This window comes from Prorops nasuta, unplaced genomic scaffold, assembly GCF_024137725.1.
Source record: "Prorops nasuta isolate Cenicafe-Biocafe unplaced genomic scaffold, Cenicafe_Pnas_1.2 PNAS00017, whole genome shotgun sequence".
Taxonomy (NCBI): Eukaryota; Metazoa; Arthropoda; class Insecta; order Hymenoptera; family Bethylidae; genus Prorops; species Prorops nasuta.
The window spans coordinates 4,151,345-4,164,186 of NW_027116814.1; the positions used below are offsets into that span (position 1 = coordinate 4,151,345).

Genomic DNA, 12,842 nt, shown 5'->3' on the forward strand with positions numbered 1-12,842 from the left:
ACTCGGTCCTTCTTCGGTTAAAACTATTTTTATTTCCTGCACGTTTTTCAGCATTTTCGTTGCGATTATATCTATTTTGCGTGCGTGTGTTTTTCTTTTCAGGTTTAATTTTCCGATATAGGTAGGCTATTTAGCTTCGCGTATTAAATAGGAATTATAGCTTTCGGTATTAGGTAGGCTTTTTTTTCAGGTTTAATTTTCCGATATACGTAAGCTATTTAGATTCGCGTATTAAATAGGAATTATAGCTTTCGGTGATAGGTAGACTTTTTTTTCAGGTCCCTTCCTTCAGGGAGAGAGAGAGAGAGAGAGAGAGAGAGAGAGAGAGAGAGAGAGAGAGAGAGAGAGAGAGAGAGAGAATACTACAAAAATTCCTTTCCCCCTTCAATTCGAGAGGGGGAGGGGGGGTAATGATTTGCTAATAGATACAGCACACATATTACAGAACTGTAGATATGATATTTTGTACCTTTCCTATATTTGTCAATTATTTTAACGTTTAAAAATTGAAATAAATAAAACAAAGCCATCGTATTTTTTTTTTCAATTTGATTTTTATTGAAATTCATGAAAATACTATATTTTATACATTATTTTAATATCCAATCGTATAGCGTGCAGAATCTCTAATAAATACAAATTTTAAATATCTTAAAGTTATTATTAGATGGTAAATAGAAAAAAAAGGTACAATTATATCATCGCTATGGATTGTTTGGCCCCTATATTTAAAAGTTTTTATTATAGATACGAACAATAACCTGATTATTTACATCGTAATACTAACTAACAACAGTCATAGTAAAATTATTTAGACCCTAGGAGGGGGCAGCTATGAAAATAAAATAAACAAGCGCAACCTTCGGTCTGGTGGTGTATTGTTTACAAGATGACATTTGGCATGCGCGCATTAACAACATGGTAAGCTCTCAAGGTTATTTCTTGAAAGGCCTGAGGACCAACAAAAATTCGTTCTAAAATCATCACAAAAGAAAACCAAAATGTAAAACCCTTTGCTTATCTTTTTTACGCAGTTTTAACAATTTCATTTTTAACAATAAATGAACAATAAAGTTTTGATAATTTAGTGAAATACAAAGTGAGTTCTGGTGACTGAAAATGTTTGCCAAAGTCAGTTTTATTTTTCCAATGCGAGAAATATTTATTAGACGAGGTTTTTTTTGCTGGAAAAATTCAGTTTAGCAAATTTTCGTCAGCTGCACGAGTAATTATTTTCATTCTATATCAATTTTACATGTAATTCGCACAACGCATATATATATATAATACCAGTTAAATCGCAATTTATCAAATAATTACAAAGACCTCAGTATAACAAGTGCATTTAAAAAATAAAATAAAAGCACAATTTATATAATAATAACATATGCGTAGTGCGAGAATACATTTGCATTACGATACAAATGATCGTTTGTAACAATACGTGATCTAATCTATCGTGTCCCATGTTCGTGTTAAAAAGAAAACCACTTTTTGCGTTCGTTGCAATCAGCAATCTCTGCTGTACGACATTTTCACAAATTTTAGTCAACATAAAAAAATGAATAAGTACAGCAAAATTGCATATCATAAAAAATACTCTCCCATATACAATACAGAAGAAAGTGGTAGGAATGTAGGATCAATAATCGTTTTTATTTTTGTAACATTATTTAATCGACTGGGAGTGTGGTGCACCAAGGAAAATATTGCATTATTTTTCAGCCTATCAATAGTTAATCGAAATATCAATAAATTAATTTCATCAATACAACGATCAATTAATTATCCAGTTACTCATAACATCAATAAATTCAGTTTATATCGACTTCACGAATAATCTCGATGACAGACCAAAAAATAATTAACAATTTTTCTCAATATGATTGATCTCGATGATTAAATGTTTTCCACGCGTTCTCCTCGCATCACTAATTTGATCAGTAATAGAAAAAAGCAATGGACCACACGATGGCTGATTTTTTTAATTATTTTAAATTGTAGGGGGGGGGGGGTGGGGTATTTGGTCCAACGATTAGGTGACTTCCCAGACAGTGGATCCCTCGCTGGGTCTGTGGTGCCTCGACGAAACGTCCACGTGGGCGTCAAGGCCATCGCTCAGCTTGCTGAACCTTCTGGCCCAACTCCCTCGACACCCCCCAGCCCCCGCTGCCCCTACCCCCACTCCCGCACCCCCACGCCCTATACTTCCGGTCTCTCTGAGAACCGACAGCAAGTCATCCTCGTCCTCGCGACCTTTCAACCCTTTCTCGTACTTCGCCTCCTGCGCCAACAAACGCTCCCTCTGAGCCTGCGTCGCCACTGACCGAGGCACTTCCGGTATCGCGTAGCTCATTATCCCCGTCAGTGCGAATACCTGCGCAATAAAAATCTCGTGATAACTTTGGATCCACTCCTCACAGGATCTTATTTCTCATCTCGATTGATTTATAATCAACAAAAGTATTTAATATTTAAAAATCTAAAATTTTTTCTTGTTAATTTTCTTTGTTATAAAACAATATTTTGCAATTCTGATTGTAGATCATTATCGAGTGGTTCTTATTAGATGCAATAGTTGAACTTTGAACTTTGACCTTTTTAAAGAAATTCGAGTTTAAAAAGAACAGAGTTTCAACTGTTACAGCTAATATTTTGCTCGTTTCTTCATTTTTAAGCTTCGTTGCTCGATGGTTCAGTGGTTGAATAGAGAGAGAAAACTGACCACGTGCTCGAAAACCACGACGAAAGCGAGTCGAGCAGCGAAAACGTGCCAATACTGCGGGCTCAGTCCATAGGGATCCTGTTTGTGATCCGGACCATTCCTGTAACCTCTGTACTGACACGTGGAAGGATGATTGTGGTCCGCGTCACTCATCATGTCGTCTCTGTAATCGGAAGTGTTGAACTCCGACAGAGAACTGTCGATGTAGCCAACCAAATCGTTCGTTGGTGAATAAACAAAGGCGTAAACGCTCCTCGGTATGAAATCCGAAGTGTATGCAATAACGAAAGCCTGAAATACACAGGTATTCTCCTCTTCAGCATCTCCAATTTTCCAGCACGTAGCAGTATAAATTTTTACATACTTCGTGACACACTCGAGGTTTGTGCTTGAATATTGTGAATCGTTTAGTGTACTCAAATTGTGCTGTGAATGAAGAAAAAGAATAACTAAAGCCTAAAATACGAATATTTAGAATAGTGGCAAAAATATTCTTCTCTGCTTTTGCAAAATATCTCAATTATATTTTTATTGGAAATTTTTGCATTGTTGTGCAATATTTTTTCAGAGATTTTTCTTTGGTGAATTTTTTTTCTTTAGTGTCTGTGTTCTATTTTATACTTTGTGCAGTATTATCTACTTTTTTAGGGGTTTTGCAATTTAAGTTGCAAAAGGGTTCGTATATTCAGAGTCGATAATGAAATTGTGATTCTAGTGCAACGTGCAAAGGTTCGAGGGGAATTTTTGCGCGTAAAGAGGAGAAGATTTTTGGTACCAAAGTTTTGAGATAAGTGCAGAAAAATAAGAAATAAATGTTGGCCTTTGACTCACGTTCGTCACCACTGCTGCATATGTTACCCCCTTGAGGATTCCGTACCAAGCTCCTATATCCTCCACTCGTTCCGCCAATGGCCTCCGAGCCTCTTTGATCATTTTGTAAGCGTCCAATCTTATCTCTGCAATGTTGTTCAATAGCGCGAACAACGGGGCTAGTGGAAACGCAGCGACGAATAGTGTCACGAATCCATATTGTAGTACTGCAATTGGTCAAAGATAACAAAATATTTTTTTTAATACAGTATAGGTATTCGTAAAATCGAAAGAAACCTGGAAGATCGAGTGATCGAGGGTAGAAAATATTTCAATCATTGTTTTATGCACGAGAATTACGTCGGTGTCAGTGTGAGAGAAAAATATAAATTAACGTGCACTTGTGAATTTTCTTAATTATATTTTTGCAAAAACAGTTTTTTCTGTACTCGAAACAATGTTAGAATTTTCATTTTGACACGAGAATCATACGAGTGTCTGTGCTAGTGTGAGAAATAAAAATTAATTAATGTGTACTTGAATTTTCTTAATTATATGTTTGCAAAACAGTTTCTTTTCTGTACTCGAAACACTTTCAAAATTTTCATTTGAACACTCCATATATCGTATACTGACTCATTTCAAGATACTCGTCGAAGAGCGCCAATCTTCCAGGATCCTGCAGTTGATAGTCCTTTTCCCAGCAGGTATAGGGTCTCGCGTGATCCTTGGTGGCTGCGAAGTAGTTCCTCTTTCGCCACCAGTTCCACATCTTCGGCGACAGAAGCTCGACAAAATTGTTGAAGCACTGTTTACCCACCATTATTATTGCCAATTGGATACAGACTTCGGATAAGCAACCAGCGGGATCGCAAACGTCCGTTTTTATCCTGTAAAACTCCGAGGACCTTGCATCCGCGTCCCCAGGATGTACGAAGAATCTTCCCTGAATGTGCCAATTTTTTCATTCGTTAGAATCAATTTCTCTCGGTTTCTGGAGCATCGATTCTTTTCGTGAGATTTCTCCACAATTGTTTCTAACAATTTTATTATAAATATATTCGTGCTTTCACATACCTTGAAAAACGCGATGTAGATGAGGGAAGAGTAGAAGTTTACAAACTCGAATAGAAATATCTTAAAAGTGTAACTGGCTTCGTATTCGGTCTGCGTTCTTGGGTTCTCCATATTTGTCATCCATCTTGCCATTCTGTGGTAGATCCTCGTGAGAATCATTATGATTATCAAGTTGATCAAAGCTGCTGTCATCGAGGTGAAGATTTTTGCGTGCTTCTTCAGGAAAGTACCACCTCCACCGTAAAACACGGAGACCAAGGATATTCGATAGATTATCGTGCCCAGAACTGCACCGAGTACCACGCAAATCTTGAAGAGGAAAATTACAACGTTATATCTTGAAACAATACGTTTACAAAATTATGCAATTAGAAATAACAGGAATCCAGTGTATTAATTTAAAGAAATTTTTATAATCAAATTAAATGATAACACTGATGATTCATTCATAGTGTGCAATTATTCATGAAACGTACGATAATCAAAGTCTGCAATTAATGCATAAAAAAAACATTTCCCCAAAGGAATCATTTTGCAATTCTGTTAAAAATTGCCACAAGAATTACAAAAATTTGTGGTTGTTGAGAAAAATCTTGGAGGTACAGTTTCAAGTAGTAAATAATGCGCACGTACCATGAAGAACACCATGGTACCAGTGACGCAATAACGCATCGCCCTGGACGAAGCAGGCAAATAAGGTTCTCTCTCCCTGGTCACTGGATTAATTCGGAAAGTTTTCACGGATGCCTCGAATTCTGGCCTGGGTTCCTCGTCTCCATCGGTATTCTGAAGATCCCACTCCCAAACTATAACAGCTTGACGTCGTTTCCACAACTCGAGAAACGTCGTCGCTGTAATGTCATCATTGATAAACCTCGTCACCCACGCAAAGAAAAAGGAAGAAAAAACACAAATACTTGCCCCAAAAAGACATAAAAATGGCAAAGAACACAGTGGCAGGATTATCGAACAGATAAGTGAGCTTGGAAAAGATACAAGACTCCCCCAGTTTCTGATAAGCGCAAGCTTTGTCGCACAATGGGCACAGAGTGATGTTTCCTGGAATTTCATTGCAACGTTAACACCTTGAAGAACAACAAGATTCCCAAAATATAATACAAAATCAATATTACCAGCCCTATTGGGATCACAAATTTCTTTGCTGGGAATATTATCAACCCCCTCCATGCTACCCAGTCCATAAATGAAGCATAACAACCCAACTATAGCTGGAGGATACAGACACCTGGTGTAAAATCCCAGCCAGGCAAAGTACAGAGCAACTTTTTCACCAAAATATCTCCTGATCAACCACAATGGCTGCCTCTTGTACCACTGCGAAGGCCTCGCCCATATCAGGTACAACAAGTGCCTGTCGAGGACCTCGCCATTGACCAGAGGCTGGTTGTAAGGACCCTCGTGCAAAGAGAAACAGTCCATATACGTTCCATCAGCCAGCAACCTTCGTATCCCAGATTTCTCGTGGTTCTCGTCGTATCGAACCCTCAGCAGTATCTGCATGACTATCAGTGACCTTTGTGCAGGTGTGTACGCAGTGTCCCTGTCCTTCACCACGAATCTGAGGGACGAGGAACGTTCATCGATGTTAATATTGAACTTGAAGAGTTTTACTTTGGTATATCGTATAACTAACCTTTCTTCGCGATCACCGGAATCAGTACTAGCGTAGAAGCTCGGCTCTTCAGGGTATTTCTCCAAATCCCACGTGTGGAATTTCCTGAACCACTCTGTCCACTTGTTCCATCTCTCTCTGAGCTTGGTACTCGCTTTGACACCTTCCGATCCCTGAAGAAATTAATCGAGTTATTTAACGAAGAGTTTTGTGAATTTCACTTGGAACAATTCAACTAGTCCTAAAAAGATATTTATGCTTGTGTGAATGATTCCACAAAGAGCCTTCTTCAAGGTCTATTGGAATTTTTCAGGCACTTTCACGTAGTCTACTCTGTTATACATATAAGAATTAGAATATGCTCACCCAAGCCTTAACCGAAATCGTTATGAATCTCTTGGTGGGTAGTTTGAGATTCATGACCTCGGCGTACTGCATCTTGACCTTCCAGGGTATGTGAAGTTTAAGGAAGTACGTTTTGCCATCGAAGGAGCTCTCTTTGGGCTCGAGCTCGAGTTGCAGGCCCTCCTTGAGGAGGTTTTGCTGGAAAACTCGACGCTGCTCCCTCCTTCGAGCCTCCAGTTCCGTCATCACTCCCTCGTTCTCCTCTTGGTACACCAAAACTATGTCTATCCTCCTTCGACCGTCCCTAATCAATCGTACGATCAATAATGCAAACGTGCCATACAAAAGTGGATTATGCCTGATCCTTGACCACTCGCTCGTGAACCTTTTAATTGATCGCGACCTACGCAAGTCCCACTCGATCAAACAGCAGTGAAATTTATGAAATAGCAAACGACCTTAATGCTAAATATAAAGCTAGACTCTGCGTTAAAGTGACAACGCTATGTCCATTATCGTCCTTCCTATTTTGTCTCTGTCTTTTTCTGTTTCTTTGATCGACGCAAAATAATTCTACGAAATTTCTGTCCTTCTGCTTGTACCCTCCTCCTCCTAAGTTTTCGTGCTCAAACAAGAGATTAGGGTGGCTTTATCAATTATTCCGTAGCTTCCACTAAACGTTTGGTTCATACAGAGAAATGGTAGGGGTTTAAAAATAGACTTCTCGAGTACATTCTTAATGCATCATGAATTTATGATGGAGTTGCAAAAAATAAAAACGTCGATTTTTAATTATTTTTTTAGCTTGATCATTTTTGCTGTTTTTCTTTTTCTTTTGTTTTTATCGTTGTTTCTAGTTGGGTTTAATGATGGAGTAAATGTGGAATATGGTGTAACAGTGAGTGATGAGATTAAATGTTTCGTTTAACGTTATATCTTGCGTAAGTATAGAAAAATATTACGTGTTTGCATAATTATATTTTTTTACTGACCTAAAGAAGAGGGTCTCCGGGTCAATGACCGTGTCGGCCGAGCTTCCTTTTCCAGGCGGCGAGGCTTTCGGGAAATCTCCATCGTCGAACTCCGAGGTGATCGGCGTATTCGGGAACGAGGGACTTCCCTCGGGAGTCACCGGAGCCGTCAGTTTCGGACCTGTCATTTTCCACAAATTTTTCGAGTTAAATTTTAGTTTGAAAAATGTTCACTTTCGATTTCGATGTGTCATTTTGTCAAGGTTTGTCAGGGAGAATGAGAGAATGCCGCGTTTTCCTCTTGGCACAACCTCGTTGTTCGTTTTTACGTCGCCAAATCGATCGATCTTTACTGGCAATTTTGATGTTTACGAGTTCGTATATAGTATGTGTAAAACTGTCACTCGTTTTCTCTTTCTCTCTATTGTTGAAACAATCGTTATTGCTTTGTTTAGTCGAGTTTTTTTATATTATATACCTTTGTGCGTATAGAATCGTGTTTCGTATAATGATAAATATTTGTCTCTCTCTCTCTCTCTCTCTCTCTCTCTGTTGTTGAAACAATAATTGTTATTACTTTGTTTAATCAATTTTTTATATATATATCTATTATGCATATAGAATTATATTTCGTATAATGATAAATATTTCTCTCTCTCTCTCTCTCTCTCTTTCCATATTTCATAAATTTCTCTATCCTTGTTTTCTTTCACCCTCAACCATCCATGCCTAATAGTGTACTTAGCCACCGTGAGAATTTCCTGGATTAATTAGGGCAGAATTTCCCCAGTGGCACAACCCTGTTATCACTTATTTTTATATCGCCACGTCGATCGATTCTGATAAACTCTATTTCTTTATTTACAAATGCTTTTATAAATATGTAAACTGTTCGTCATTTTTCCCTTGCTTCTTTTTTCCACCCCACATTATTTCCAATTATTATACTACAATCCTGATACTCTGCATGTTATGGAATTTAAATGCAATCTTTCTATAAATATATGTAAAACGTATAATCTGTCTATCAGAGAGGTCCAATTACTCCTCCTCCCTATTCCCTCTTCAACTTCCCACATTCACCTCTCTCTCTCTCTCTCTCTCTCTCTCTCTCTCTCTCTCTCTCTCTCTATCTCTCTAACCCATATAATTTTAAATTTCCCTCTTTTATTCACCCGTAAAACCACAGACAGTTATCGCGAGATTCCTCCCAACTAATCAGAGATAGAATTTCCAACCCATTTTAACGTCGCAACGTTGATCGATTCTAACGAACGTTCTCGTTATTCACGAATATTTATATTCAAACTGTCCATCGCTAATTTTTATTTATATTTTTAATACACTCGCCTGTGTTCTTAATTATCCCAAAGTTCTTTGAGATTAGTCGATCAAATATAGTATAATAATGCGTAGGGGGAGATACGGTGGTTAGCTTGATGAGCAAGGTGGGGGTGGGGGTGGGGGTGGGTGGAATCGGGCGTTGTATTATTAATAGGAATGATTCGTGACACACTGACATTCGTCCGAATATCGATCGCGTCTCTCCCTAGCTCGAACACCGCAGCACCCCCCCCCCCCTCCCTTCCTATCTTCTCCATTATTGTCACGGTCAGGTGCGATTCACCCCGTCGAATAAACGTGCATGTGTGTGTGTATGCGTGCTATACGAAAGCTCCAACGCAAATGCAAGGTATACGCACACGTGGATCATCTTCGGGTTTCTCTTCAACATTTTTGAGTACGAGAATAATCGGAGGATTTTTGAAAAGGTGGTGGTGGTGGGGGGGGGGGGGGGAAATTACCAAAAGCGTCGCGCGCCGCATGACCAGTTCCGGAAGGGTAGACGCTGGCCTTGGAGAGCTTCCGGTTGATCCTGGGCGTTCCTGGCTCGTTCCTCCTCAGACCATTCTTCTTCTCCGGCTCGTACAGTATCTCCCTGCTGACCCTTCTACTCTTGTCCTTCAATTTGACCAAGCTACCCCGCGAACTCGTGCCCCTTGACCTTGGCCCGTTGCAGGATCTCGCCCGTCGCGGCGTCGATTTGGCCGAATTCACCGGCGTCACGTTCGCCGAGCCGATGGACCTTGCCAGCTCCAAATTCGAGCGTGTCGAGTCCTTCGGACTCAAAAAGTCCGAACCCGAGGAACTTCCGGTCCCGCTTGGCCTCCTGCTGTGCGCGCTCTCCTATACCCAAAATTTTCAACATTTATACATTCCTAGTTTCGGATTGTCATATGTATATTCTAAGTTCTTCCCGAGAGGGGAAAATACCACTTCCGGTGAAGCTTTGGTAAAGAGGAAGCTTCTCGTTCGAAGAGTTTCCCGTACACAGAGAGTTTTGCTACCAGCTTCCGGTAGAAAGGAAGCTTTGATAACGGCGAATCTTTGCGGTATCGAGGGACTTCCGGTTTCGAGGGACTTCCGGTACCGACGAATTCCATAAAAAATCCTCCGGTTCTCCAATTTTATCTTTATTTCCGTATAACGCTCGGCTTCGCACGCCTAAAAGCACCAGCTGCTCCCACAATCTTTTTCACCGTTCCGATCACTATTAACGATAATGCCAGAGGCCTGTCGTCCATTTTGTAGATTGCCGTCGCGCTCGCTAAAGATTCAAACGAGATAGTTTTGTTTCCTTCGAGCTAAGAGCAAAATGGCCCCTCGCGCGCGTCTTTCATCAGCGATTTCAACGCCTCGTCGACGGTTATTTCTTTCGAAACAAGACCACTCCCCCGCCCCCCCCCCCCCCTTCAAACGTCTTCCTCCAGTTTGGAACGAGCGTTTTAACTCCGAACGATCCATCGTACGAATATATCAATCGATCGATCCAAGAAGCACGTGGTGCGACGTTTTTTTACCGCTGACATTTGCCCCTATCGCGCGACACGAATCTTCCTGGAAAATCTTTAATACCGTGCAGAACTTGGCTTTAAAATTTTTCAATCCCTATCGACGCACGCGCCGAACGATCTATCCCTCGAATTTACCGATAAATCTCTCGGATCGATCGATAAATCGTTTCGCGCATAATCCTGCCCTCGACTGTGTAAAGCTACGAGAGAATCCGAAACGCTCAATTATTTGGACTGAGCGTGTGAAAAATATATACACGATAGATCAGCTATTGCTATATATTATAAATATAGGTAGCTCTATTTCCTTGCGAAAAGGTGAACAGTGAGTCACGAGCGCCTATAAATCATCCATGGACTCTTATAAAAACACAATCGTATATATATAATCCGTGTAAATGCTAGTCAATCGGAATTTAGGAGGGGCCCGGGAAAATCAAAGTACGTGGAGAATTAATAATGTACCTCAGCTTCATTTTCTAGCCTAAGATTGTCGACGTCCATCCTGTGACGGTCCTCCGGAGTCTCTCGGTAGAAAATTCAAGAATCAACTATAGCGTTTCTTGATTTTTTAACATTTTTAATAAATGTTCTCTTGGTTATTGCTGTGTTTCTTTTTTGTTTATTTTTAACGCGAACAATGTGCCAATTTATCACTATTGTTTTCTTCAGGCTTTGAGGGGTGTGTGGTGCGCGGTGGAGGGGGGAGGGGGGAGGGAGAGGGCATCGATCAGCAGGGACAGTCGGCCTTGCCGCGCTGACCGCACTAATTCTTCAATTATGAATGAAAATTCCACCGCCGAACAGTCCATAGTTATATTTGAACACCCACGGACTCCCCGAGGATGACCTCGTCCAACGAAGCTGCAATTTCTTTCCAAAATTAAACCGAAACGATCGATAAACCGGAAAATCTCAATCGACCTCCAATACCGATTCAAAGAGACGGGCTCTTCAAATTTTTCTTTGAAAAAATTCACGCCCCCTTTTCCATCCCTCGTTCACACCCTGAGGTACCCTTTGTAGGACCGCTGACCGTCTTTCAACGTAAACGCACGTACGTAGAAAAATCTCTTCGTACGCTCAGTGATGATAACCGTCATAGTTTCGCCATTCGTTGACTCGTTTCACTGCCGTTTTTCCGCGCCAAATTTTCCCAGCTGGAAAACTCCATCGGGTTTTTCCTCCATCAAAATAGCAATCTGTGTTTTTTTCACGAATAGATTACTGGAACTCGCGATTCATTTTTCCCGTTTCCTTCACAATTTACCACGATCGTGTGCGAATTTTCCCGTCGAGGAGAATCTGTGGAAATTTGCCAATTTTCCGTGATTTTTTTATCTCACGATTTTAACCGAACGAGCATTCGTTATTTATTTTTGTGGCACTGTTCGAGAATCGATAACGAAATATGCGAATTTTCCCATCGGGAAAACTCGATGAATATTTTTCAATCGAATTTTCTCTATCCTGCGATATCAAGGGATTTGAATGCCGCGGTTCATCCTTGTGGCACTTTTTAAAATTCGCAACCTATCACTAGCGAATTTTCCTCATTCGCGATTAATTTTCCCATCGAGCAAAGTGAACGATATCTTTGCATCGATCCCCCTCTCTAACAAAATACGAAGTATCACGAAAATCGTCGTCTATTTCCCTGGCACTTTTTCACAATCGCGAACAATCATTGGCAAATTTTCCTAGGGAATTTTCCCAGGTAAAACTCTGGAAAAATTGTATCTATCGAGTCTGCTTTCCACTTCGAGATTAAAGATCTCGACACACGTGATTCGTTGTACTTTTCGCGATAAGCGAACCATCATTTTCCTAACTCATCGATGAATTTTCCTATTGAGAACACTCGGCTGATTTTCCAGATGGAAATTGCTTCCACGTTTCGATATTAGGAGACTCAGTAGCTAGTTTTGGGATCAGTGGCACTTTTTTGGAATCGCGAAAAATCGTTGGCTGAGATTGATGGGTATTTCGAAGAAATGGATGATTTTGTAGGAATCATTTCGGAGTGTGTGTGGGAGTGTGAGGTTGTTGGGGGTTTCCGCGGCGATGCTTTCACATATACTGACTGGGGAGGCCAGCTGGACATAACTCTGCCGCTACGCCTACCTGACTCTTCGCTACCGGCCCACGTATGGCCACGCGAACTCCTAATTATACCCTCGATTATTCTGATTGTACGTGTGTGTACATATACCTATATATGACACACGAGACATCCGTATTGTCTCCCTTTTCTCAAATTTTCTTACACACACACAACCACCACTCTCCATCATCGAGTCTCTTATTTTACATTTTCTACACATTTAATTAAAAGTCTACCATTCGCCTGACACAACACAAAATTTTTACATGAAAAATGCAGAAAGTACGAACACGAGAAAAATGTGCCTCGTGCCTAATTTCTA

At 40.3% G+C, this 12,842-nt stretch overlaps 1 protein-coding gene across 1 annotated transcript; it reads right to left on the reverse strand.

The window, feature by feature from the left end:
- Positions 1-607: 607 nt before the first annotated feature.
- On the reverse strand, positions 608-12,481 carry LOC136779417 (anoctamin-4). Its single transcript, XM_066737001.1, has 13 exons — positions 10,882-12,481; positions 9,367-9,748; positions 7,583-7,742; positions 6,612-6,894; positions 6,267-6,418; positions 5,746-6,191; positions 5,534-5,671; positions 5,246-5,463; positions 4,613-4,921; positions 4,172-4,481; positions 3,557-3,762; positions 2,726-3,016; positions 608-2,377 (listed from the first exon to the last, which is right to left on the reverse strand). Exons 1-13 carry the CDS (start codon positions 10,918-10,920, stop codon positions 2,036-2,038), a joined length of 3,276 nt encoding a protein of 1,091 aa, XP_066593098.1. The 5' UTR covers positions 10,921-12,481; the 3' UTR covers positions 608-2,035.
- Between the last annotated feature and the right edge of the window lie 361 nt (positions 12,482-12,842).